The following is a 26,413-nucleotide window of genomic DNA, read 5'->3' as shown; positions in this document are numbered from 1 at the left end:
CAGCCCTGTAGAGCTCCTGTCTAGAGTGTGCCCTGGGCGTCCACGGCAAGTGTCCAGTCTCCCCTGGGGCCGTGCCATACAGAAAGCAGACACCTGTCCCCCTTGTCCTCAGGCCCTTCTCAGTCAGGACTCCCACCATCTTCCCACAGGACCTGGAAGAGGTGCTCAAGAGTGAGCTGAGTGGAAACTTTGAGAAGACAGCCTTGGCCCTTCTGGATCGCCCTGAGGAGTATGCCGCCCGGCAGCTGCAGAAGGCCATGAAGGGCCTGGGCACAAAGGAGGCAGTACTCATCGAGGTCCTGTGCACGAGAACCAATAAGGTTAGTCCCAGCTGAGCCCCTGAGGGAGCGTCCACATGCCCGTCAGAGAGGGTTACAGCAGCCAGAAGGGAAAGTCCTCCTAGCCCTCCACCCTTGTGGTGAGCAAGTGTCTGGGCAAGCAATGTGCCCGCTTGGTTCACATTGGAGAGATGCCTCTTCCAATATTCTGATGGTCGGTTTTGGTGTTACTGCCCCTGGCTTGACAGGATAGAGCCTTCCAGAAGAGCTGTGTCAATCCAGATTTATTTTTCTAAAGAGATGCACAGTTCCATGTGTGGGATAAGAATCCTACTTTACCTGCCCAGCCTGACTTTGCAGGTCTCCTAGCACCAATACTCCAATTAGCAATCCAAGTGTGGACGCAGGGAGCAAAGGAACGAGGCAGGGCAGTGGGAATGCCAAGGGGATCCCAGGAAACAGCTGGGGCTGCCACCACCTCCCCAGAGGTTTCCATGTCCTTCTGTTAGCAGTCCTCTCCCCTTGTCCCTTGGGTACATGCCATCATGTCCTGAGCTAAAAAGGACATTTGTGAAGGCCCATTCATCTTTGGTTCCAGAACCCATAAGGGCCTTGTGTGTGTGTTAGCTGTTCAGTCATGTCCAACTCTTTGCGACCCCATGGACTGTAGCCTGCCAGGCTCCTCTGTCCATGGAATTCTCCAGGCAAGAATACTGGAGTGGGTTGCCATTCCCTTCTCCAAGGGATCTTCCTGACCCAGGGATCAAACCCAGCTCTCCTGCATTGGAGGCAGATTATTTACCATCTGAGCCACCAGGGAAGCCCAGGGACCATGGACTTCATCAAGAGTAAAGAGGGTCCCCAGGTCATTCTTTGGAAATGTCCTCTTCTTCTGCAACATCCATCATGTAGAGTGGGGAGGTCCAGCAAGGAAAGTGCCAAGAAAACCCAACATTTTTGATTCCTCCAGGGAGGAAACAGAAGCAGCACCTGGAGCAGATAGTGAGGAAAACCACCCCAGCGCTCTGATGCTGCTGGGCTATTAACACTTATCAATAACCCAGGCTCGCTCCTTCTGCTCAGCCTGTGCTGTCCAGCCCATTACCCGAGGCACCACCGGGGTCCAGGCTACAGGAGCAAACCCCTTTCCTGAACATCCCTGGACTCCTCTTCTTCCCACAGATAATAAAACCCCTCTATTTGGGGTTAGGATGGTGGTTTAGAGGAGCGTTAGCACAGGAGGATGGCATTGGTTCTGTCCAATAACCACACATCTCTCCTTACTCAGTACCCCCATCCTTTCCAGAAGCACCAAAGTGCCAGTCACCCAGAAGCCAGTATCTGGGCAGCCTCCCCTGGCCAGAAGGTTAATTTGGTCATTCTTTTTCTAATCACATTTGTCCCCATGTGGCTCACCCTCAACCTAGTTTCTTTTGGGTCCTGGTCTTGAACAATAAGCAAGACTTTTGTTTTCCCAATCAAATAGATCTGACAGTAAAAAGGAGAAAAGCAGGGAGAGAGCAGGCGACAGTTTCAGGCAGATCCTGGTCGTGGGTTGGAAGGAGGAGAAAGGGGAAGGGGCCGCAGAGTCACAGGTGTTCAGCCCCCACCTCCTCCTACCCCCTTCCCGCCCACCACAGCAACACGGGCCTGGCTCCTCATCTTCCATCAGCCCCACCCCCTTCTCCCCATCACTGCCTCACGACTTTCATTTTAAACAGTTTGTGGGAGACACTGTGGGGAGACACTGGCTCTTACATGCTGCTGGTTCAAGTGAAAACTGAGGAAGCTCCCAAGTGGCCCTGTCGGGACGAGCCATTGAAATATACAGCCATACATGGCTTTATGCACTTCACTTTACTGCATTTTTACAAACTGAGTGTGTGCAGCAATGCTTCTTGGAGCAAGTCTATCAGCATAATTTTTCCAACAGCGTTTGCTCACTTGTCTCTGTCTCCTATTTTGGCAATTCTCATAATATTTCAAACCCTCCCTTGGCAGAAAGATGATGACTGGCTGAAGGTTCAGATGATGGCTAGCATTTTTTAGGAATAAAGTATTTTTAAATTAAGGTATGTGCATTGTTTTTTTAGACACTCTTGCACACTTAATAGACCACAGTAGAGTGTCAGCATAACTTTTTTTCTTTTTCTTTTTGTAACCTTTTATTTTATATTGGATTATAGCTGATTAACAATGTCGTAACAGTTTCAGATGGACAGCAAAAGGACTCCACCGTACATAGACATCAGTGTCACTTTCGTATGTACCGGGAAACCAAAAGATGCGTGTAGTTCACTTTATCATTACACTCGTTTCATCAGGGGGGCATGTGCCTGTAAGGCAGTCCTTCCCAGCACACACCCTAGGGAGAGACTTGCACTGCAGCACAAAGCAAATTGTTGACTGAGTGCAGCCTTGTTCGAAGTAGAGAAAAATTGGAAACAGCCTAAATGTCCATCAGTCAGAGGCTGGCTAAATAAACTGGGGCTTACTGTAGGATGGAACATTTTGTCTCCATTTAAAAAAAAAAAATGCTAGGTGACTGTGCGTAAGCATAGCTGGACCTTAAAGACCTATTACTGAGTGAAAAAAATAAGTTGACCAAACATATACAGTATTCCAGTTTTTAAACACATACACAAAACAATTCTATGTATTTTCAGTAGCACAAGCATATATGTACAAATGCAAAGGGAAAATATGCACAGAATTTCTAAAACTGGCTCCCTGCGGGGGAGGATGGGGAGTGAGAGTGGAGCAAGAAGGCAGTGGTGATTGTGTTAGCTTAGGGACCTCCCTGGTGGTCCAGTGGTTAAGACTGCCCTCCAGTGTAGGCTGTGTGGGTTTGATCCCTGGGTGGGGAGCTAAGATCTTCATGGCCAAGAAACCAAAACAGAAAACAGAAAAAGTATTGTAACAAATTCAGTAATGACTTTAAAAATGATCCACATCGAGGAATCTTTAAAAAATAAATCAGCTTAGCTGAAATGCTTTCACTTTTAACTAAGGATGTGTATGTGTGTGTGTTAGTCACTCAGTCGTGTCCAACTCTTGGTGACCCCATAGACTGTGACCAACAGCTCCTCTGTCCGTGGGATTTCCCAGGCAAGAATACTGCAGTGGGTAGCCATTCCCTTCTCCAGGGGATCTTCCCGACCCAGAGATGGAACTCTCCCACATTGCAGGCAGATTCTTTGCCCCCTGAAGCACCAGGGAAACCCCTTATCTCCACCAGCCAGGGACTTGCCAACTTGCTCTAGGTTTGGACTTTGATCTGCAGGGACTGCCCCCTTTGGAGGAAGTCCTGAAGGCATCCTGTGTCCAGAAAGAGTTTCTGCCTCTTACCTTGCCTGGTATCTGCCTATCTTATCAATAAACCCCGCCTTGAAGTATTGATTTTTTTTATTATCTTTCCTAGGAAATCATTGCCATTAGAGAGGCCTACCAAAGGTGTAAGTGACCTTTTGTTCTGCCTTTAGATAAAGAATGCCTCTTGCAAACTACCTCTGGGAAACTAAAACTCTGCTTCCTCTCCTCCTTTCTTCTTCCGCTAAAGTGTTTGGCAAGAGCCTTGAATCAGATGTCACAGGTGATACAAGTGGAAGCCTAAAAAGAATTCTGGTCTCCCTGCTACAGGTAAGAGTAAAGAGGTCTCACCTGCTTTATGATCTTGAGAAATAGCCCTTGGCAACGTACAACCATGATGTAAAAGGCAATGTAGATAATAAACATTTCCTTCTCTTATTAAATTGCTACTGAGGAACCACCAACCTGTCTTCTGTCCATCTAGCTCTTCTGAAATTATTCAGTGGAGATTTTCCCCCTTGTAACAGTCTGCCTTGTCATTTGCCGTCTACAATCTCTTTCTGTTAGTGAGTCATCTCATTAAGCATTGCCATCTCACTTTGCCAGTGAGGAACCTCTAGGTGTATACACAGTAAGATACAGGCTCATCTGACCCCAAATAGGGTCCTTTTCATGATACAACTAACTTTCAGGATTCACCCTGAGTCTAGGCCTGTAGGAACCGCTTGGCCAAGAAAGCAGGGTTTTCAGAACTGGCCCTGCAAGGACGCAGCCCCTGGGCCTCCAGCCAGATGGCATCTGCCCTCTCATTGACACACCCGTCTTTCTGAGCTTTGTGTGTTTCCTCTGATTACTTTCCCTGTGGAAAGATTGACAGCAGAGAACACATAGAGTAAGCTTGAGCTATAGCAGGAAGACTATATGAATGTTCTCCTGCTGCATAACAAATTGCTGCAGACTTAGCAACAACACAGATCTATGATCTAGCAGTTTCCATGGACCGGGGCTCCTGTTACAGGTTAGTTGAGTCCTTGGCTCAGGGTCTCTATAGGCTGGAATCGAGGGCTGCCATCTCCTGTGAGGCCTGGGGTCCTCTCCTAAGCTCACTGGCTGTTGGCAGATTTCAGCTCTCTGTAGCTGTATGACTGATGTTCCTGTTTTCTTGCTAGCTGTCTACTAAAAAGACCCTCAGTTCCTAGAGGCTACCCACAGTCCCCTGTCATGTGGCCCCAGAGAGAGTTCAGAGCATGGCTGTATGGTTTCTTCCAGACCAGTGTGAACTCATCTCTCTGACTTCTTCCATCTCTGACCTCTCAGAGCTCATCTGATTGGGTCAGACATACCCAGGGTAACTGATTAGGGACCTTAATTACATCTGCAAACATCCCTGTTGCCACATAAACATAACACGATCACAGGGGTGATACCTCACATGTTTACAGGTCTTGCCCACACTCAAAGGGAGGAGAATAGTGTGGGCCATCGGGGTCACCTTAGAATTCCACCTGCCACTAAAGGGCTTAAGTGAGACCTCCAAGGCCTTCCATGACCAACATCCAGGGTTCTTCCGGACAGGGACCCTCAGAGGTGAAACTTGATATTTTGGAAGGAAGATGGATACCTTCTCAACAGACTCACTCTAGGGGACATCATGAGGTTTCTTAGAGGTCGGAGGGGTTTGTGAGTGACCCTGGTTTCTACAAAAAAAAAAAAAGGAAAAATGTGTTGTCACAGAAGCCACTCTGTTTATCAGTTGTGCCCAAAAGATGGCAGCAAAGAGCAGGGCTGCCACTTTGCCAGGCTGAATCTAATTTCCAGGCCACGGCTCTGAAATCACCCCTTTTCGAGGACTTTTCCTTTTTTGTTTTCTTTGGTCAAGCAGGAACTCAAGTTAATAACAACGTGTTGATTTTTCTAGGCTAATCGTGATGAAGGAGATAATGTGGACAAAGATCTAGCTGGGCAGGATGCCAAAGAGCTGTATGATGTAAGTAAGCGGGCGTGCCAGTCTCTACAAATGGTTTTCTTATATTTAACACGATTTTCAACAATTATGTCTTTCTTTTATGTGAATTGGAATTACTTGGGAAATAAGTAGGATCTTGAAAGTATTTTTCATCTATACTGTCTTCGTGAACCTAAAAGAATTGCTTATTCTATTATTTTACTCTGGTGTTAACCATCTCAGATCCATTTTGAAATAAGGGGACATATAAATAACATAAATAGATAGGTGAGGTATACTTGTGGGTTAGAAATTGAAAGAGCTAGGTCAATCAATTTGGCTCTCTTTGGCTCATGTTTTATTGTTTCCTGTAAGTGAGGCCTGGTCACAGCTGTGTATATTTGGTCTTTTTGCAAAAGTCATTTTCAAAATGTTTGCACTTGGTTCTCTAGGCAGGGGAAGGCCGCTGGGGCACGGACGAGCTTGCCTTCAATGAACTCCTGGCCAAGAGAAGCCACAAGCAGTTACGAGCCACCTTTCAAGCCTACCAAACTGTAAGTGATCCAGCACTAAGGCAAGGAGTTCACACAGGAACACAGTCTCAAGTTATATCCAAAAGAAGCGAGATCTGGGATATGGAACTGAGCAGTGGGCACAGGGGCGGCGGGTGTCTTTTACAACGGTTGTTATCAATCACGGATGATCTTGCACACCCTAAGGGATATTTGGGGCTTCCCAGGTGGCGCAGTGGTAAAGAATCCTCCTGCCAATGCAGGAGATGCAAGAGACTCGGGTTTGATCCCTGGGTTGGGAAGATTCCCTGGAGGAGGGCACAGCAACCCACTCCAATATTCTTGCCTGGAGAATCTCATGGACAGAGGAGCCTGGTGGGCTGCAGTCCATAGGGTCACAGAGAGTTGGACATGACTGAGCACACACACACACACACACACACACAGGATTATTTGATCATGTCTGAAAATATGTCACAACCAGATGTGTTGGGGGGAGCAGCGCTATTGGCATCTAGAGGGTCAAGACCAGGGATGCTGTTACACATCTCACAATGAACAGGGCAGCTCCCCACAACAGGCAACCATTTGGCCCCAGTGCAGTGCTGAGGCTCAGAAACCCCACTTTGCAGCAGAGGCTAGGACAGCAGGTCAAGTTTAGGAGCAAAGCCCTAGAGTCAGAGGGCCCAGGTTCAAATCCTGGTTTTACTGTAACAAGTGACCAGACATCTCCATCCTCATTTGTAAAAAGAGACCCTGAACATCATCTTCCCAACCTCAAGGGAATATTTTAAGAGTTAAATAAGATGAATATAATAGGCTCAGGACAGTGTCTGGGTTGTAGTAAGCATACAAATGTTTACCCTTATTTTTATTCCAATTGACAATTGGCTAAACAGTGCCTGAGACATATACAATAATACCTCAGAGATACATTCCTGAAAAGATGTGTATAAATTGCTTTTGTACAATTATTTTTTAATCTGATGATCACTGTAAGCCAACAAGGTGAGTTAGTTATTTCAAGACACTTACTAGTTAGTCTTTCCCTGAAAATCAGTCTTTAATTTCAGGAAGGCTTTTGTGGAATATCAGATATTCTTTAGTCTAGTATTTTTTATTTGTGGAGTGCTTTTAACTATTCAAAGCACATCTGTGCCCAGTGTCTCATTTCAACTTCACGACAATACTGTAACTTGAATGTAGGCTGAACAGCCATTGTTACCCACAACTGCTGGACAAGGGAAGTCTGTTATGAGTAAGGAGCCATCTGTTACTTATCAGGACCACACAGCAAGTCAGTAGCAGAAAGTGGATGAGAGCTCCAAGATTCCCCAGCCTGAGCTCCTACCTCGGCTAGAACTGGCCGCTCCTCACTCAGAATAGCATTTTCCGACGTGTTGCCAGCAGATGAAAAGACAAGAAAGCTTTGGAATTTTATCATTACTGTATATAAGCCTTTAGGGCCCTCTGCTTTCAAATCGTGCCCAGAGTCCTGATCAAAGGCAGCTCACCCTGAACTCCCCTGGCCTTTGGGCCTGGAGCTGAGTAGACTGAGCTGGAAGCCTTCTCCATGACCTAGAGCCTCTTCCCATTAGACAGGGGCCATGGATGTCCGAGTTTCTGGGGTGGTTGTCATTAGGCATCACTATAGAAACACACATACGTGTGTGTGTGTGTGTGTGTACACATGAGTTACTGACGACCTAAGGATACTCCCTAAGCCAACTGTTCTTAAAATTAATCCTGAATCAGCAGAATCAGTATCACTTGAGAACATGCTTAAAACAAGAATTCTTAATCCCCACCCTGGATCAACTGAATCAGATTCCCTGAGGTTGGGGTCCTACAATCTGTGTTTTAATAAATCTTCTAGATCCTGATGCATGTTAAAGTTTAAGAAGTCTGCTTTAGGCTGGGCAAATGGCTAAGGGTTCTGTGCCTCAACTGTAAAACAGGGATAATAATGTACCTGCTTCACAGAGTTAGTAAGGATTAAATGAATAACAGATTTAAAGCATTTAGTGCCTGGCATGCAGCGGGTGCTCAGCTAACATTAGCAGTTGGTAGGAGTCTCCCTGTGTGAACCAACAGCAACAAAAAACAGCTGAAACTCAAATGGAAAATAAGATAAGCTACTGATCTGAGGATTCTTTACATGAAACCAGCTTTAAAATGCTATTAATACCTATTCATCTATTCCAAAAACCTTCCTGGAACATCATTCATCTTGATCTTTATCACTGATTTTGAGAGTTCACCATGACCACGATCTTGGGAATCTGGCTCCATAAATTTTCTCATGGTCTCTGCCTAAAAGCACGAAGACGCTAGAGTCAGATCATTGAAGTCTATTATGTGACATAGGTTGTGCTGGCATAGAGTGGAATTTTAATTTTTGGCCCAAAAACTTTGCCCTTGATTTGTCCTCTAAACTTGAATCTTCACTGCTGACACTCAGAAATCCCAGCCCAAACAACAAAGCTTCCCAACTGTGCTGCATCGTGAAAAGTTATTACTCTTCACAAGTCTACCAAACATGAGAGGCTTATAGAGTTCTGACGTTCCCAAACAGGGCTCAGTATAAATTGTAGGTACACATACCCTTAGCCCCAGGTCACTTCCTCCCCACCGCACCCCTCATCACTTCTCCCCTCCCCTTACAAAGCTTTTCTAAGCCCATTCCAGAGCCTTTAGCCCTTTAGCTTTTATAACAAACCAGAGTGCCTATGGTTCTGCTGTGGGCATGTGGCCAATCAGGGGCACCGGTTTTAAAAGAAAGAAATGTCTCCCCTATTCTTCTAATAATCTCTCCACAGACAATGCTACCTGGTAAACTAGAAGCCTTTGAGGCTTGTCTGGAACCCACCCTGGCACTGAGTTTTTGTACCGAGATCACAAAACCTGGTTGTGTCCAAAGAGCCCCCTAAGAATTAAGTGTTCCAGTGGGAAGCCTGTCATTTGCAAAGGAGAGTCCTAGTACCTTGGGCCAGTGGATTGTTTTCCATCTGTGTTCAGTGGAACCTCTGGAGGTACCTTGGGAGCTATCAGGAGGGGATAGGGTCAAGAGACAGGCAGAGAAGAAAGGACAATGCCATCTCCCTGTAGCTCATAAATAGCGCCCCCTGGAGACGGGCAGCGATGAGGCTCTGAGAGGAGGGGAGCCTGGCGTCTAGGCCTGGGGTCGGGAACCCCTCTCCCGCCTCCCTAGAACAGCTCTGCTTTCCTGCTTTTATCTGTCGTGTAGACTGAGATGCTATAGAAAATTTAAAAATACTGTTCTAGCCCAGTATTAACAATAAAAACAGAAAGTGGTTTAGTGTGAGGATTCTTTTTTTTTTAAGTAAACAGAGACCTATGTGAATACAATCTCCTTTTGTAATACAACCTCCATCTACAGAACAAGAACCCTGTTCATGGTTGAAAGGGAGAGCAGTTTCTTCTGAAATACTAGCTCCCACATCCAACCCCTAAACAACTGAAGACAGCTAAGAAAGGGACAGGACTGAAAGCCCCCCAACCCAACTCCCATCTTATCTAGGTCCATTCCACACCAGACCTCTAGATGGACCAGCTCCGATGAGGAGATCAAGCAACGGGTTTCATTACATTCAGACCCTCCTCCCCATGCATCCATCGTGCTCCCACCACAAAGAATATGTTGTTTACCAGGATTTTCAGAATAAATTCCCCTGGTGTGTCCTCAAAGGCCCCAGTTATTTATAGACTCACAGTTGTGTCATATCCTCAAAAGATAATTTCTAAGAAAGAAGTTTCAGTATTTCTTAATGCTTAACTGCATTTCCCAAACCTGAAGTTTCTCCTTTCTCTTTGTATGCCTGCTCTGAGCTTGGCCCAGGCAGTACTTGTGCTAAGTGTGGTCACAATTTACTCTAAACTTCAGCTTCTATAAATATTTGGAAGGAAACCTAACATGTAATGCTACGCAGAATGATAGGCGAGCTGGGGGTGAATACAAGATCATTCAGAGTCTCCCCAGAGGGAAGGAAATTGGCATTTTACGTGGTCAGGCCCCTACACATCCCCCACCCTGCTCCTAGCCCATGTAACCCCATCGTATCAGAAACGTTAGACCAAGTCCTTGCCGTGAACTTGACGGCCTCTACCTATGTCGCCCAGACGGTAGCCGCCTGAGCTCCCCGTCTCAGTTTACAACGAAGGAGATGATTATAACCACAGCCTCCTGAAAAACTGGAAATGGAAAGAATTTTTATAAACACATAGGAAACTCAAGTACTATAGAAATACAAAGAATGTTGTTTCAGTATTTACTCGTTGTTCTTCCACTCTCTGACTCTTACAGAAGAGGAAACTGAGGCCGAGGGGGTGGTTCTGCCTGGGGTCACGTCCATTAGGGGTCAAATCTCTCTTGGCCCTGAGAGTCCCCACTTGAATGGGCAGGGTACCACCCCCAGCCCTGCAAAGGATGAGGCCAGGTGGGAGTTTCAAAGTTTCCTTGGTCCTTGCATGACCAAGTCTGGATGAGTCTTTTCGTGGAAGAACAAGCCTTCAGTGCACCACGGCCAAGAGCAAAAGCTGGACTAACAGCTAGACTTTCTCTCTCTAGCTCATCGGCAAAGACATCGAAGAGGCCATCGAGGCAGAAACATCAGGAGACCTGCAGAAGGCCTACTTAACGCTCGGTAAGTAAAGCCAGGAGAGCCCCTGACTTCAGCCAGGCTCCCTGGAACCACACTCGGAGATAGAGGTTTGTGTGCTGGAAGACTTCAGGTAATAGTCTGAGAACCACAACACATCTAAGCAGCCTTGGGAAGGGAGAGAATGGGTGTGATGCAGCTGCAACAGGAGCTTTTCTGGTCCCCAGGAAGCCCTGAAGTCGGGATGTCTGAAGTGTAGGCAAGGGTCCCAGGCCTTCGCACCCCTCACCAAGCAGCTGGCTGGCTGCACCCACGAGGCATGTGCAACCTTGGGGAAGCCAGCTCCCTCCTTTGACTCCTAATGCGTATGACCCAGTCACTCCCTCCCTCCTGAAAAGTGACTCAGCTGTGAGCAGCCAGCACATAACACTTTGCCTCAGTGCCACGGTCCTGAAGACAGAAGCTTTGGGACATATCACAGCATCCACTACAGTCCCACTAAGATTGTGGGTCCCCAGCAGCAACCATCACAGCCTGGGACCATTGTCTAGTCTCAGGGCAGCACAGGTTCACATGACACACACCCGAAAGCACTCAGGTTCTGATCCATGAACAAGTTTTCGCAGGTGCCTGATGGCTCGAGGGTGACCTTTTCCATTTGTTTCCCTTCAACATTGGAATGAATGAGATCTGTTTAGAAAGCAAGGGGGAGGAGACCAGATCATGGCTATGCCAAGCAAACGCCAGGCCCTTCTCTCCAGGTGTTGCCCGTAAGGCAGGAAATAGCAGAGAGATGGGTACTGGGCTGTGACTGGCAGGCTCCTTTCTCATCTTTGCAAGTCCTGGAAGGAAGGCATTGTCCTTTGTCCACACTCCAGTGGCGCGGAGGCCAGGGCAGCATCCCAAATGGCACAAGAAATGGAGAGAATATCCCCAGAAGAAGAGGAAGAACCAAAAAAGCAGCCCCTGGAAGCTAAAAAATGTCCTATCGCTGCCAAACTCTTTTGTTTTGCCTTTTTTTTTTTTTTTTTTTTTGATGGGACTTTTGGGAGCAATGTCAGCAATTGATTATTTTTTTAGTCCATCAACATTTTGCATTCAAACTAGCGGCTCTGCTGTTGTGATCCAATGCAGAGGCCTGAGCATCCTTAATGTTGCTCCTGTCCCAAGATGGATACACACAGATGACTGTCCTTAGGGTTTTAGGGATCACTGTCTCAAGTAAACAGAGAGATCTACTCATGGCCCATTTACAAGGCTCCAAATCCTTTCTGTACTTGCAGTTGTAAAGAATTAGGAAAACACCAGAATTCAGTCAGAAGGTTAATATAAATCCTTATTGATATTAAGTATTAATGGTAATAAAACCATTCAAGTCTGTAACATTTACTTAGCACCTGCTTGGGCCAGGGGTTGTGCCAGGCATGGGAATCAGTGGGAAACAGGTCCAGTTCCTCTTTTAAAGAAGCGTCAAGGTCAGGACAAACACACAAATCAATGGACTGAGCTATAGTAAAGATAAAATGGGCTTCTCTGATGGCTCAGCAGGTAAAGAATCCACCTGCAAAGCAGGAGACACAGGAGATGGGAGTTTGATCCCTGAGTCAGGAAGATTCCCCTGGGGAAGGAAATGGCAACCCCTTCCAGTATTCTTGCCTGGAAAATCCCCATGGACAGAGGAGCCTGGCAGACTACAGTCCATGGGGTTGCAAAGAGCCAGACACGACTGAGCACGCACGCACAAGCACAAATGCACAAAGATAAAAGCAATCAGAGCAAAGTGAGTACAGAGGAAGGAAAGGGCCCGGCCCTACAGTTGGGGGACCATGAAATGCAGGACTTAGGTGGACTCCCCTAAAAGATCAGTAAATTAAAAAGAGATCAGAAAAGACCTTGAAAATGAACCACAAAGAGAGTGGAACATGATTCCATAACTAAATTCTCTAGACACTTCCCCACCCTGCTCCTACCTAACTTGTAAAGATGCCAATGTGAAGCTAAATTTGAGGAGGAGGTGTTTATGAGACCAAATGGTTCTCACTGCTCATAGTCTCTGGAACAGCAGTTCTCAAAGTGGGGTCTAACAACCCCCTGTATCAGAACCACCTGGGGGAAGGGGATGTGAAAATGCAGTTTCCGAGTCCCAGTCCAGGCCACCCACTTAGAACTTGCAGGAATTCAGCCTAAAGCCACACCTTTACAAGCTCCCCAAGTGGTTGTCTTACTTTCCCTGGAGTTTGAGAATCCCTGCTCTGCATGCCCAGAGGAGTAGGGGACACAGCAGAGCATCTGGCTGCCCTGCACCCACAGCCACAAACAGCTTTATTCCCATATCCTCCTGAGCTGTCTGAGCATCCATGCTAAGTCGCCTCAATCGTGTCTGACTCTGTGTGAGCCTATGGATTATAGCCCACCAGGCTCCTCTGTCCATGGGATTCTCCAGGTAAGACTACTGGAGTGGGTTGCCATGTACTCCTCTGGGGAATCTTCCTGATCTAGGGATCGAACCTGCAACTCCTATGACTCCTGTTTTGCAGGTGGGTTCTTTACCACTGAGCCATCTGGGAAATCCTTCCACTTTGGAATCCCATCCAAACTTTTGGGACCTTCCTGCAGCTGTGAGCAGCAGAGCTTGTTCACCAGGCATAGCCTGTATGCAGGAGCAAAGTTGAGAATTTTCTCCCCAATATATCAGGAAGAAGGAGTTCAAGGGAGAAGTCACCCCTAGTGTAGACTCAGAACACACTGACATCAGGCAGATGATTATTTCAACATCAATTAATACAAATGCATGGCAGAGGGTCCTCAGGGCAATCTTGTGAGGTCACCAGCTCAGAATGCCTGGGAGGGGGGTGCCACAGTGAGTCTCAGATATGCTGCTCCTCAAATTGCCAGGTTCACCCCAAAAACCACCACCAATTCAGCAGTTTGTGGATTCAGACACCTGAGTCTGGGCTTCTCCACTGACACTCTGGTGACTACCACATAATCTATAAAATAAGGAGACACACCCCCAAACTAGACTCTGCTTCCACAGTTCTGTTCTTCCCTCTGGCTTGTAAGCATCAATCCCATTGGCAATTACCTAGAAAATAAGAGTTCTCATTACAGGACATGGTAATGATGTGCATCCACACTTACGCTGAATTTATTTCTTATTACTTATCCCTAACATCAAAAATGCTCATTGTTCTAGGCAAAACATCAACAACATAAACAGAAAAGAGTTCATCCCCCCAAAGTGTTAGACTCCTATGAACCTGGGAGGAGAGGGGACAAACCAAGATTTATCTCCAGGAGCAGAGGTGCACCCCATCCCCTTATGGGTGAAGAGAGACCATACTTTGTTAATTTGTGGACTAGCTCATACTTCATTCATTTCTGACTGGGGCAGGGCTCGAAAACAGCAAATAACAGCATCACAGGAGGATGCTGTGTAGACAAGACCAAACATTTCATCAAGCCCACATCTCAGACCACACACGATGAAGGTTGTGGGGACTTCGGAAAAGATTCAGAGATGAAGCTCACACCTAAAACCCAGTGATGAAAAACGAAGGGAAGGAAGTTTACTTAGCACGGCAGGCAGGAGGATCACAGTGCAACTGAGCCGGTCTTCAAGATTACCAAGTTTTATTATGCAGACGTTGCCGGCCAGTCTGTGTTCCCCCTCGGGGGCTTCCCTGGTGGCTAAGTCGGTAAAGAATCCACCTGCAATGCAGGAGACCCAAGTTTGATCCCTGGGTCAGGAAGATCCCCTGGAGAAGGGAATGGCAACCCTCTCTGGTGTTCTTGCTTGGAAAATTCCACGGACAGAGGACCCTGGCGGGCTACAGTCCATGGAGTCACAAGAGTCGGACACGACTTAGAGACTAAACCACCACTGCGTTTCCCCTCCAGACCTGACTCTGGCATCAGAGATTTCTCTTAAAGATGAGAAGGCATGTATACCTGTGGCGGATTCATTTTGATATTTGGCAAAACTAATACAATTATGTAAAGTTTAAAAATAAAATAAAATTAAAAAAAAAAAAGATAAGAAGGCATTTCTGCTGGTGAGAATCCTGAACGTTGCAGGGAGAGCCTGAGGGTGCCCACAACGCTCCCTCTCCTCCCCAGGGTCTTCAGGGAATAGGAGAGGTTTTTATGTGTCTGAAGGTGACTTGTTTGAAGAGTCGGGTGCCCTGATCCCAGGGGAATCTTCCAGACCCTTTATCAACAGTGTGAAGTCTGCTCCTTTCAAAGGTCATGACTCCATCCGCTCCAAGGGCAAGCCAGCTCTGTTCTTCCCCAACGTCTCTCTGTTACCGAACAAGACATGACCTCCTCATGCTCTCTTTCCCTTTGTCCTGCCCAGTGAGGAGCGCCCGGGATCTCCAGGGCTACTTTGCTGACCGTCTGTACAAGTCCATGAAGGGGGCGGGCACCGACGAGGAGACTCTCATTGACATCATTGTGACCCGGGCTGAGGTAAGACGCATTTGGCTCCACCTTCTTGTTTTGCCACCACGGACGTCATCAACAGGTCACTTTTATGAAGGGTGTATCTGCAGAGACGGCCCTTGCTTTCCCAGACTTTGTGGAAGGACATTGAGCTGTGCTCCAGTCGGTTTCTTTTTATAAAAATCCAATAACGATAGCGGCTTCTATGCCTTTTCTTTTTTCATCTTTGTTTTCCTGCAGTGTGGGGCATGTGAGATCTAAGTTTCTGGACCAGGAATCAAACCCATGCCCCTTGCAGTGGAAGTGCAGAGTCTTGACCACTGGACCACCAGGGAAGTCGGCAGCTTCTATTTCTGCCGTCGGTGCCTCCAGAGAGTTCGGGGTGGTGCCTGGAAGGGACTTGGAGGGGCTGGTCTGGGTAGGGCTTCCCTGGTGGCTCAGATGGTAAAGAATCTGCCTGCCATGTGGGAGACCCTGGTTCAACCCCTGGGACAGGAAGATCCCCTGGAGAAGGCAATGCCTACCCACCCCAGTATTCTTGCCTGGAGAATTCCATGGACAGAGGAGTCTGGTGGGCTACAGTCCAGGGGTTGCCAACTAACACTTTCACTTGGCAACAGGTCACCCAGCAGCAGAGCCTTAGCAAGTCCTTTCCAGACTCCTGAGTTAGGCCTTTATTTCCTTAAACACACCCCCAAAGCACAGTTCTGCACAAAAACCAGGTCAGTACAAGACACGGTTTCTCAACCTTTTTAAAATTAGCGATCCCCGCACGAGGGAGCCTTTTTAGACCTCATTTTTTCCTAATCCTTACTCCCCTCCAAGAAATGTTAACACGGCATACACTGTACATCTGTTTATGTTCCTTACGTATATATGTAGTTACACTTATATTAAAAGATTTGGATTTTTTTTTTCACCCTCTAAGAACCAATTTTGCCCCTTTGGGGAGCATTATCGCCCCCCTCTGAGAATGCCTGAGCATAACAAAGGCCCAGGGAGAGAAATAGCCAAAAAAGTTTGGAAACAACTGTCAAGACTCAGATTCAGAATACAGGGCCACAGAGAGAAGGAATTACAGAAGAGAGGGGAAATGGCATTTCACCCACAGCAGAGAGACCTTGGAGGGTGAAGTGGAACTTGAAAACCACTGACATCTTCCCTCAAAAACGTGTTAAATGAGGGGGAAGAGATATCAACCCAAATTCTGGCCCTCATATTTCTGACAAATAATACTTAACATCTGACACTGTTTTGAAATATAACTTAGCAACACGACCGTTCTTTCATTTTTATTTCTATTCCTGGAATTTCTCCTCCCTCTCTTTCTCCTCCTCCACGATTGATTCATATTTCCTTTTCTCTCCCAAAGCCCCTGTCCTTTCCTCCTCCTCTCTCCCTCCCCCAGTCTCTCTGCCACCCTCTTCACTTTGTTTTGGTTGCTCTGAATCTCTCTCTTTTCTTAATCTCTCCAGGTCTCTGCCTTCTCTGTCTCTCTGTCTCTTAGTATCTCAGGCCCAGCCAGAGTCTCTGCAGATGCTAGGACACTCCAAGGAGCAGCTTGGTGACAAAGGCCAGCAAGGATGCTATAGACGCCAGGGGTTGGAGCTCTCTGAGTGATCATCAGGGTGCCATGGTCACTCCAGCATGCATGGACTGTGGATTGTTCATTCCAATATGCTCTGTCCTAGCTCAGTGCTGACCACAGGTCCTGAGTCATCTCCACATGGGGACCATTCCCTCTGAATGCTTTGGGCCCAGACAGTTATATTGGCCAGATCCCCTAATCCCCCAAAGCTGCCTCAGACTAGAACAGAGCCCAGGAGAGCCCCATCCTGTCCCTGCACTCACCCCCCTCCCCCAGCCAAGCAGCCCACCAGCCAAGGGAGCAGGGGACACGCGCCACCTGCTTGATCTCTTGCACAGCATCCACTTCCAACAACCCTCCACTCTTCTACCCTCCCTGCTCTTAACTTTCCATCTCCCGTTGGGCCCTCTAATTGGAGTAGGAGAAAATAAGAACCAGAGATCTGAGCAATGGTTTGTGGGTCTCTCTTGAAAGCCCTTCCCAAGTGGCACTCGTGGTAAAGAATCTGCCTGCCAATGAAGGAGATGCAAGAGACGCAGGTTTGATCCCTGGGTCGGGAGAATCCCCTGGAGGAGGAAAATGGCAGCCCACTCCAATACTCTTGCCTGCAGAATTCCATGGACAGAGGAGCCTGGCAGGCTACAGTCTATGGGGTCACAAAGAGTCGGACACGACTGAATGACTGAACAAATACTAGAAAGCAAGATATAGTCTAATTTTAAAACAATAATGATAACAAACAAAATTGCAAACAAAAACCAAAAAAATTCCTGGTTAAAGAGAGCTCTGTACTTCTTTTATGAGACTCCCTGTGTTCTATCTGGAATTATATCTTCCATAGCACAACTATTATCTCCTTTTCTAGGTTGTAAGAGTCTTTAGAGCAAAACCATCTTTTTATTCGTGTTTCTTAAGTCCTTTCTCCACCTCCAGCACCTAGGTGGTACCTTTTCAAGTTTTTCGATTGATCCTTGAACAACACAGATTCAAACAGTGTGGGTGCTCTCATATGCAGATTTTTTCCAATAAATAATAGTACCTGTGTTCTCATTTTACAGATCTTTAAATTAACTAAGTGTGAGGAAGAGTTTATATTTCCTTGTTGTTTTGTCACTAAGTGTTGTCTGACTCTTTTGCGACCCCATGGCCTGTAGCCCGCCAGGCTCCTCTGTCCATGGGTTTTCCCAGGCAAGAATACTGGAGTAGCTTGCCATTTCCTTCTCCAGGGGGTCTTCCCATCTCAAGGATCGAACCCAGGTCTCCTGCACTGGCAGGCCGATTCTTTACCGTTGAGCCACCAGGGAAGCCCTTATGTTCCATTAGAGATCACAATATGTAGTATCGAAAGAACTAAGGTTTGAGGCCTGATTCTACTCAAACTGTTTCAGTTTCCTGCCCTTGCATGAGTCATGGATCAATTCTTTCATTTTTGAGGCAGAGATAGCAATACAGATTCTAGATTGCCCGGGAGTCAGTATTCCTAATTCCTGTATTGTCAAGGGTCAATTGTAGATTCAAAATTAAGTCCTACGAATTGATGATGATTTGAATTTTGTTGTTTGGCACTAATATCCTTGCTGATCAGGGTATAAAAGACAAAAAAAAAAAAAAAAGCCTTCATTTCAAACTGTGTTGACAATTTTCTTAACTTTATACTAAGAGTCCGCAAAGTATGGCCTGCAAGTCAAATCAGGCTCACTATTCATTTTTATACAGCCCTATTATCAGAAAGTGATTATTTTAAAGTAACTGTAAAAAAAAACCTCAAAGGAAAAATAATATGTTCGTAACACATAAAGTCATATGAAATTCAAGTTTTAGTGTCCATAAACCAAGTTGTACTGGAACATACACACAGACACCTCTGCCACTTTTGGGGAGCTGAACTCAACTTTATTTTTCTCAGCTACAAAATAGGAAGAATAGTAACTCCAACTCCAAGGGTTGCTCTGAGGCATAAATGAGCAAGTGAGAATAATGTGCTCAGCACAGCGGCTGCCTGTGCTTATGGTGAAAACACTATAAACGTCCCATTGGCTATCATCTCTCTTACAGGTGGACCTTCAGGGGATAAAAGCCAGATTCCAAGAGAAGTATCAGAAGTCTCTCTCTGACATGGTTCGCTCAGACACCTCTGGGGACTTCCAGAAGCTTCTGGTCGCCCTCTTGCGCTGAACCAACCCAGCGCAGCAGGAGCAGAGGAAGGAACCTTTTTTGAAAACCTCTCCCAAACCAGATTTGCAAATACAACTCCAGCATGAAACACCCTCAAGGGTCCTGGTTTATTTCCTTGGCAGCTTGAGCCAAGTGGCCAGGCCAAGCTGCTTAAGTTAAGGGCAGCAACCTCGAGATACTTGAATTGATCACCCTGAAGGCTGGCTTAGTGAGTACCTGGGCAGCCTCATAATTTTCCTTGAGGGTAATAACTGAATGCTTTCTAAGCACAAATAAAGTCTGCAGTTGATGAAAAAACTATGCATTCATAATAAAACCTTTAGAAGAATATGTCATACAGGGGTATGGATGTTTTGGGTAAAGAGAGACTAGGTGAAGTACAAGAAAGACAAAATTAAGCAATTCATTCATTTTCCCTCTGTGTACTCAAATCTTCAGTTTCAAATCCTCAATGTTAATTAAAGATGTGGATTATGCCTTCATCAGCTGCTTTTTCAAAGACTGGGTTGATTTCATTTTGGCTTTTGTCCTGGAAATATATGACTTGTGAAATTCAAACATATTTGGAAAATGCAAACAGTTATGTTTATGGATAATCACTAAGGACAGACATCAAGTCCAACAGCAAGGAAACAATGGACTTGTCGATATGAAACGTAATGAAGGGTATAATTCACTGATCTGCTACCTGGTTTAAAAGGTTTAGAAGGTTCTTGCTCCTCTAGACAACTGACCCACTTGAATCTTCTCTCTGATCTTCAAATACAATTAGGCTGGGCACAGTGCCATTAGGATCAAGGTTAATGGTCTGACTCTTAAATGGATTAATTCTGTACCAATAGCATCTCTGTTCCGAGATGGTTGTCTCATAGCCACGTGCGGCTCCACATAAAGGGGTCTATCATGAGAACATGGGCACTTTGGTCTAATTATTATAGTCATCCTTCATTGGATGGTTATTTGTGCCTGGCACTGCTAAATAGCTTACTTTCATATTTAATCTTCCCAACATCCCTTTAAGGTTAATATTGTTACCCACTTATTAGCTGAAGCAACTGAGACATTCAACAACCTGGCTAAATTCATTCACAAGTGACAGAACTGAGATTTGCATTCAGAGGTGGTTGAGTCCAGAATCCACACTAGTAACTGCTTTTCTTGGGAAAATAACAGAAAGTACATGGAAATGGGTCTATACTCATTTACCTGCTTAAGTTCCTACTGCCTGCCAATCACTGTTGCTGGGTTCTAGGGCTACAAAAATAAAGAGAACGGTAGCCATACCTTGGGCATTTCAGTCCCAGGTCACTGGTGTGGACAGATGCCTCAATATTCACCAGACCCTGTAAGCACATTAATGGTGGTGATGCTTTAGTCACTAAGTCGTGTCTGACTCTGTGACCCCATGGACTATAGCCTGCCAGGCTCCTCTGTCCATGGGATTCCCTAGGCATCCCTATGGAATGGGTTGCCATTTCCTTCTCTAGGGGATCTTCCTAACCCAGGGATCAAACCCACGTGTCCTGCATTACATACGATTCCTTATCACTGAGCCACCAGGGAAGCCCTAAGTACATTAATATGTGCATGTAAAGCTCTCCACACATAAGAAGAGAACACAGAGCTCCTCCTGGGGGAGCTGAGGGATGTGCTTCACAGAGATACAGTCGTGCTGGGGTTTAAATGCATAGAAATTCTCCAGAAAAGCAAAGAATGACGTGTGTAGAGGCTTGGAAACATGATGGCGCATGATGTGTTCAGGAAGCGGTGAATCCCTTCCCCTGGGGCTTGCATGTGGCAAAAGGAGAGGGTTGGGGAGGCAGGCAGTGAAGCTGCCGAGGTGTATGTTTGGGCCACATTAGCTGTGGCTTTGTTTTCCAAGTGTAGGCTTGGTCTTCTGGACAATGGTGGTCGCTGGGAGTGTTTGAGTGACTGAGAACATGATCAGATTTGGGCCCGGGAAATCACTTTGGTGGTGTAATCACCAGAGTATATAGCCCAAACATGCTGAACCGTATCCTCCCAGTGGTTGTAAAGGGTGATCAACAAATGAAGACCTTACACTAACATCCCCATCCTCAACAGAGCCGCGGACCCACCTACCAGCCACCGCTGTCGCTATGGGCTCTAACAGCTAAAATGGCCCGGTGACAAAACATACTCATACTTACTTGTTGTCCAAGCTGGCCTTTGCTTTTTAAAAAGACAGTAACAAAAGCAACCAGTTCTTGGGATCTGAGCTAATAGTAAGGACAGAAAAACCAACAGGCTACAAAGAGATCTATGAAAAACTACTGAAAACAGCCATCCTCGGAGAGTGTTGAAGGACACGATTGATGTGAAGAAGAGAGGAAAGGGGTTTCACTGGGAAGGAAGCAGGCTGAGGAAGATGGAGAAGCAAAGTCATTTGTTCAAAGTCACACATAGCATCTTTCAGGTGTTTATTGGCGATCTGTATGTCTTCTTTGGAGAAATGTCCGTTTAGGTCTTCTGCCCATTTTTTGATTGGGTTGCTTGTTTTTCTAATACTGAGCTGTATGAGCTGCTCATAAAATTAAATATATATACAAATAGAAATATATATTATATAAATATATTACATAAACAAATGTCTATATATAAATTTTATCTATTTATAAAATTTATATAATACACTTATTTATAAATTTATATGTATTTACATTATATAAATTTATATTTATAAATTGATATGTGAATTTATAAATATACATATAATTATATATACTGTATAGCATTAAAAAAAAAAAAAGACATTGCAATAAAGAAAAAGTCACACATAAGAAGAATGAATCAGGGCCAGAATTCAAACCCAAGTCCTTCTGACCCTGATGTCTGAGCTCTTTGCCACACGAGCTCACATCCACAGAGGGTTTTCCCCCAAAGCTTGCTGCACAAGGCACAAGGCACCTCCCTGATGCTGGTCAGCGCTCACGCTCACAAGCAGAAGCCAGTTTTTTGTGCCTGACCTGGGGCCTGCTTCAGAGAGAACTCCCATCCAGTCTGTCCCCTGAGTGCCCCACCCTCCAGTCCTCAGGTCAGGAATCCCCTCCTTTTCCCTTGCTACACCCCTGCCCTGTCCAGGCTCCCCCTCTCTGCTCCCCAACCCCCCACTCTCCGAGGGCGGGGCGGCCAGTGGGGATGGGGAAGAAGGAGAGGACAGACGTAGAAGGAAGGGAGGGCAGGCAACCCTGCCTTGTCACCTACCCTGCCCCCACCCCACTCCCTTCCTCCGGGGCCGCTCACTGGGGACATCCTAGTTCTTTCCACCCAGGGGGCTTGAGGAGGTGGGGAGTGGGTGCCAATCCCTCCTCTGGGGCTGCAGGAAGAGCAGGCAGGTCCCATGGGTGCATGGGGTAACTCGCCACCCATTTCCCCAGGAAATTCCCTTCCGAGCCCTGACAGGTTCACTCCCAGAGACTCACCTGGCCGTGGCTGGTTGGTGATGCGGACTTTGGGACGCTTGCCTGTGGGAAGCTGGGGAGAAGCTGAGGTTCCCCCTGAGGAGCAAAGGGAGTCCCACAACCCACCGCATGTGCTCCAGCCCCCTGGCTGCTCCTCCCAGGGGCTCTAGAGTCCCTCATGCAGGCCCACTCTCAATTTTTGTGGGTCCCAGCCCCCCTTCTCGATTTTCCCTTTCCGTGGGAACAGTGCAGCCCACACACCCAAGTGCTGTCCATGGCCCTGCCGTGAACCTTGGGGAGAGGCTGGTGCCTGCCTAGAAGCCATCTGAGGGCCCCAACAAAGACAAGGTCTAGAGAAGGGGCTTCAAGCTGCAGGTCAGTCTGTCTCCTCAGCCCCACGCACCCCTCACCCCGCAGGAGAACTACAGGGAGGGGAGGACAGGGTATCTTCCCTGAGAGAGGGGCCCAGAGGAGGGAGTCCTTTCCATGAACTATTCTGAGCGGCAATGGCCACTTGCCTTCTTACCTTCCTCTGGCCCCCCATCTCTTCTCCTTTCAGGAGACCAGAGCCAGCTCAGGCTGCTGGAACCCTGCATGAGCCTTAATCACAGCAAATGAGCAAACTACCCGCCTCCATCAACACCCACAGACTGCCATCTGCTGCCCTGGTGACTCCAGCTAACCAGACTTCTGGGGTCTGACTCAGCCTTGAGGCAGACCACCCTTTGTCATTTTTCTCTTCATTATTTTGGCTCTTCCCTCACCCGGACTCAGGATCATCAAAGGCAAGGGGCTGGAGGACAACTGACTCATTCCTATTCTAATCATGTAACACGAGCAGGAACAGAGAACCTCCCGCCAGACGGGTGCAGTGTTGGGCCATGAGGATGCAAAGGTGAGTCAGTCACACCTGGTTCTGCCCTCAGAGAGCTTCCTGTCCAGGGGGAGACACATATTTACCAAGTAAACAAAGTGAAAGTGTTAGTCGATCAGTCGACCGACTCTTTGTGACCCCATGGATGGTAACCCAGTAGGCTTCTCTGCCCATGGAATTCTCCAAGCAAGAATACTGGAGTGGGTTGCCATTCCCTTCTCCAGGGGATCTTCCTGACCCAGGGATCAAACCCAGGTCTCCCACATTGCAGACATTGAGCCACCAGAGAGCCCAAGTAAACAAACCAAGAAAGAAAATAATCACAGATTATGATACCAACAATTAAAGGAATGAAGTGATGGTTGGGTTTGAGGGACAGAGAAAGGAACCACTTTAAATGTAGCAGCTGGGACCTACTTCTCAGAGAGAAAACATTGAACATTAAGACATAAATAACAACAGAGAAGGCAATGGCATCCCACTCCAGTACTCTTGCCTGGAAAATCCCATGGGCGGAGGAGCCTGGTAGGCTGCAGTCCATGGGGTCGCGAAGAGTTGGACACGACTGAGCGACTTCAGTTTCACTTTTCACTTTCATGCATTGGAGAAGGAAATGGCAACCCACTCCAGTGTTCTTGCCTGGAGAATCCCAGGGACAGGGGAGCCTGGTGGGCTGCCGTCCATGGGGTCGCACAGAGTCAGACACGACCGAAGTGACTTAGCAGCAATAACAGAGAATCACCTATATTGATGTTTTCGATATCATGTGGTGTTGGAGAAGACTCTTGAGAGTCCCTTGGACTGCAAGGAGATCAAACCAGTCAATCCTAAAGTAAATCAACCTTGAATATTCATTGGAAGGACTGATGCTGAAGCTGAAGCTCCAATACTTTGGCCACCTGATGCGAAGAGCCGACTCATTGGAAAAGACCCTGATGCTGGGAAAGATTGAGGACAGGAGGAGAAAGGGGTGACAGAGGATGAGATGGTTGGATGGCATCAGTGACTCAACAGACATGAGTTTGAGCAAATTCCTGGAGATAGTGAAGGACAGGGAAGCCTGGGGTGCTGCAGTTCATGGGGTTGTAAAGAGTTGGGCATGACTGAGCAATTGAACAACAACAACCCACATCTCAGGTGGAGGAGATTCAGCATCCAGGACAGATGAGTGAAACTTGGGACAAGATGGGAAAGAGCAGGGGTGATCTGGAAAGCCTTGGCTGGCCAGTGTGGTTGATGCTCTGTGAGTGAGGGCAGAGTGAGGGGTGGTCAGCAAGGCAGGAACAGGAACCCACAGGCCATGTAATGTGTCTGGGTGTGATTCCAAGTGTCTTTCCTGTGGGAGAGCCCCATGTTCAAACTCTGAGGTTCCACCTCTTATCCATACTGGTTAAGAGGTTCCCAATCTGACCAGAGGTTCCCATCTGGGTTCCCAATATGACTGGGACCAGGTCAGGGTGGGGGGTGATAGCATCCAAGCACAGTCCCAGAACAGCCCGCCCTCCCTCTTCTCAGCGTTGAGTTTCTCTTAGAGGATTTGGTGTCCCTTCCCACAAAGTGACTTAGAACCGTGTGACAAGTGTATCTATTACACTTGTTATCAACATAATTTTTGCTGTTGCTCAGCCACTAAGTGGTGTCTGACTCTTTGCAAGTTTATAGACTGTAGCCCTGTCAGGCTCCTCTGTCCATGGGATTTCCCAGGCAAGAATACTGGAGTAGGTTGCCATTTCCTTCACCAGGAGATCTTTCTGGATCAGGGATTGGACCCATGTCTCCTGCATTGGCAGGTGAATTCTTTACCACTGAGCCACCAGGGAAGCCCCAATTTAATTGTAGATTTACATGATATAATTTTTAACAGTGACTGTGATTAACAACCAGCTCATCAAATTTGTGAAAAATTAACAATTGGCTCCCGTGAACCAATAGGAGCCAACACTAGCGCTCCATTTGTTGTGAGTTTCCATCCCATTTCTTCCAGAAGACTCCCGAGACAATTCATACCCTGTACCCAGGTACCTGCATAAGAAGGGATTATCCTGAACAGTGATCATCCTCTTCCCTCATGGCAAGGGGTTGCTGCCTACCATACATTTTAGGGACACAGTGAATGGTTGTGTATGTTGTCTACTGCACCAGGCTGCCTGACAGAGGGAATGTTTGTGACCTGAAATCCAGCCCTAGGACTGCAGCTGCCTAGAGAGGGCACCTTCCACTAATATTCACCGAGGTACCATATGGACCAGTCCTGGAACTGTAAGTAATCTATTTTACCTATGAAAGGCCATTTGTTGAGAGGCCTTGATGAGAGGCCATCAAGAGACTCCTCCCTGGACAAAATGCTTCTACCAGCTTCTTTTTCTTAAAAAAAAAAAAATTATGCTCTGCCCCTCTTGGCACCCCCACATAGTCATATAATCAATTCCTGTAAATCTAAGGAGGGTGTTTAAAAGTAAAGATTAAGAAGAAAATGATGAGAATAATGATCCAGAAGATGAGACAGAGCTTTTATCACATACACGGAGATAGATGCCAAAGCAGAAAGGGATACCCAGGCTGCCCTCAGGAGGGCATCAGCCCAATCAGGACACTGTGTTCCTGTCAGTGGTGCAGAGTCTGGCTCCTTCAGCAGCAAAAGAGCGATGCCCAGGACTCCTCCAGGCAGCAAACTATTTCTCAGATCACACTACAGCCAATAAAAATGCCTCAGATAAGCCCCCAGAAGCTAGATAAGCCAAGAAACAACAGTGCTGGGAAATGGTATTCGCCTCTCCATACCAATGGCAAGAACTGCCACACTGAGCTCAGACAGAGTCAAGGCTGCCTGTCTGTGTCACTACAATTTCTTACGTGACCAGGACTCACAGTGACGACCGGGATGTTTAAAGACATCCGGTCAAGAGAAAGGAAAGTGGCTGGGGGATAGGAGGGTTTCAGAGCAAACTTTTTATTTTATAAGTTTTAGGTTTACAGAAAAGTAAAATTATATTAGTTCCCGTATATCATTCTCCCAGTTTTCAAAATATATCATTTATATGGTACATTTGTCACAACTTGTGAACTAAGATGGGCTTCCCTGGTGGCTTGGATGGTAAAGAATCTGCCTGCAGTGTGGGAGACCAGGGTTTGATCCCTGGGTCAGGAAGATGCCCTGGAGAAGGGAATGACAACCCACTCCAGTATTCTTGCCTGGAGAATTCCATGGACAAAGGAGACTGGTGGGATACAGTCCGTGGGGTGGCAGA

The 26,413-nt window shown here is 46.8% G+C and overlaps 1 protein-coding gene and 1 long non-coding RNA gene across 5 annotated transcripts in view; one reads left to right on the top strand and one right to left on the bottom strand.

Moving 5' to 3' along the window:
• The window catches only part of ANXA13 (annexin A13), a 57,005-nt gene extending 37,654 nt beyond the window's left edge, over positions 1–19,351 (top strand). For all 4 annotated transcript variants that reach the window (XM_006042558.4, XM_006042556.4, XM_025265462.3 and 1 more), the window contains 8 exons: positions 150–320; positions 3,700–3,733; positions 3,838–3,917; positions 5,506–5,574; positions 5,985–6,086; positions 10,633–10,708; positions 15,021–15,133; positions 18,750–19,351. In XM_006042558.4, coding sequence (XP_006042620.4) covers positions 150–320; positions 3,700–3,733; positions 3,838–3,917; positions 5,506–5,574; positions 5,985–6,086; positions 10,633–10,708; positions 15,021–15,133; positions 18,750–18,869 — 765 coding nt within the window. In that variant the 3' untranslated portion in view covers positions 18,870–19,351. The remainder of the gene's footprint in view (positions 1–149; positions 321–3,699; positions 3,734–3,837; positions 3,918–5,505; positions 5,575–5,984; positions 6,087–10,632; positions 10,709–15,020; positions 15,134–18,749) is intronic.
• Positions 1–26,413, bottom strand: part of LOC123329496 — a 95,750-nt gene that overhangs the window by 13,943 nt on the left and 55,394 nt on the right. The gene's annotated exons all lie outside the window — the stretch shown is intronic.

This window comes from Bubalus bubalis, chromosome 15, assembly GCF_019923935.1.
Source record: "Bubalus bubalis isolate 160015118507 breed Murrah chromosome 15, NDDB_SH_1, whole genome shotgun sequence".
In the NCBI taxonomy this organism is placed as follows: domain Eukaryota; kingdom Metazoa; phylum Chordata; class Mammalia; order Artiodactyla; family Bovidae; genus Bubalus; species Bubalus bubalis.
This window is presented reverse-complemented; position numbering and strand designations above follow the sequence as displayed.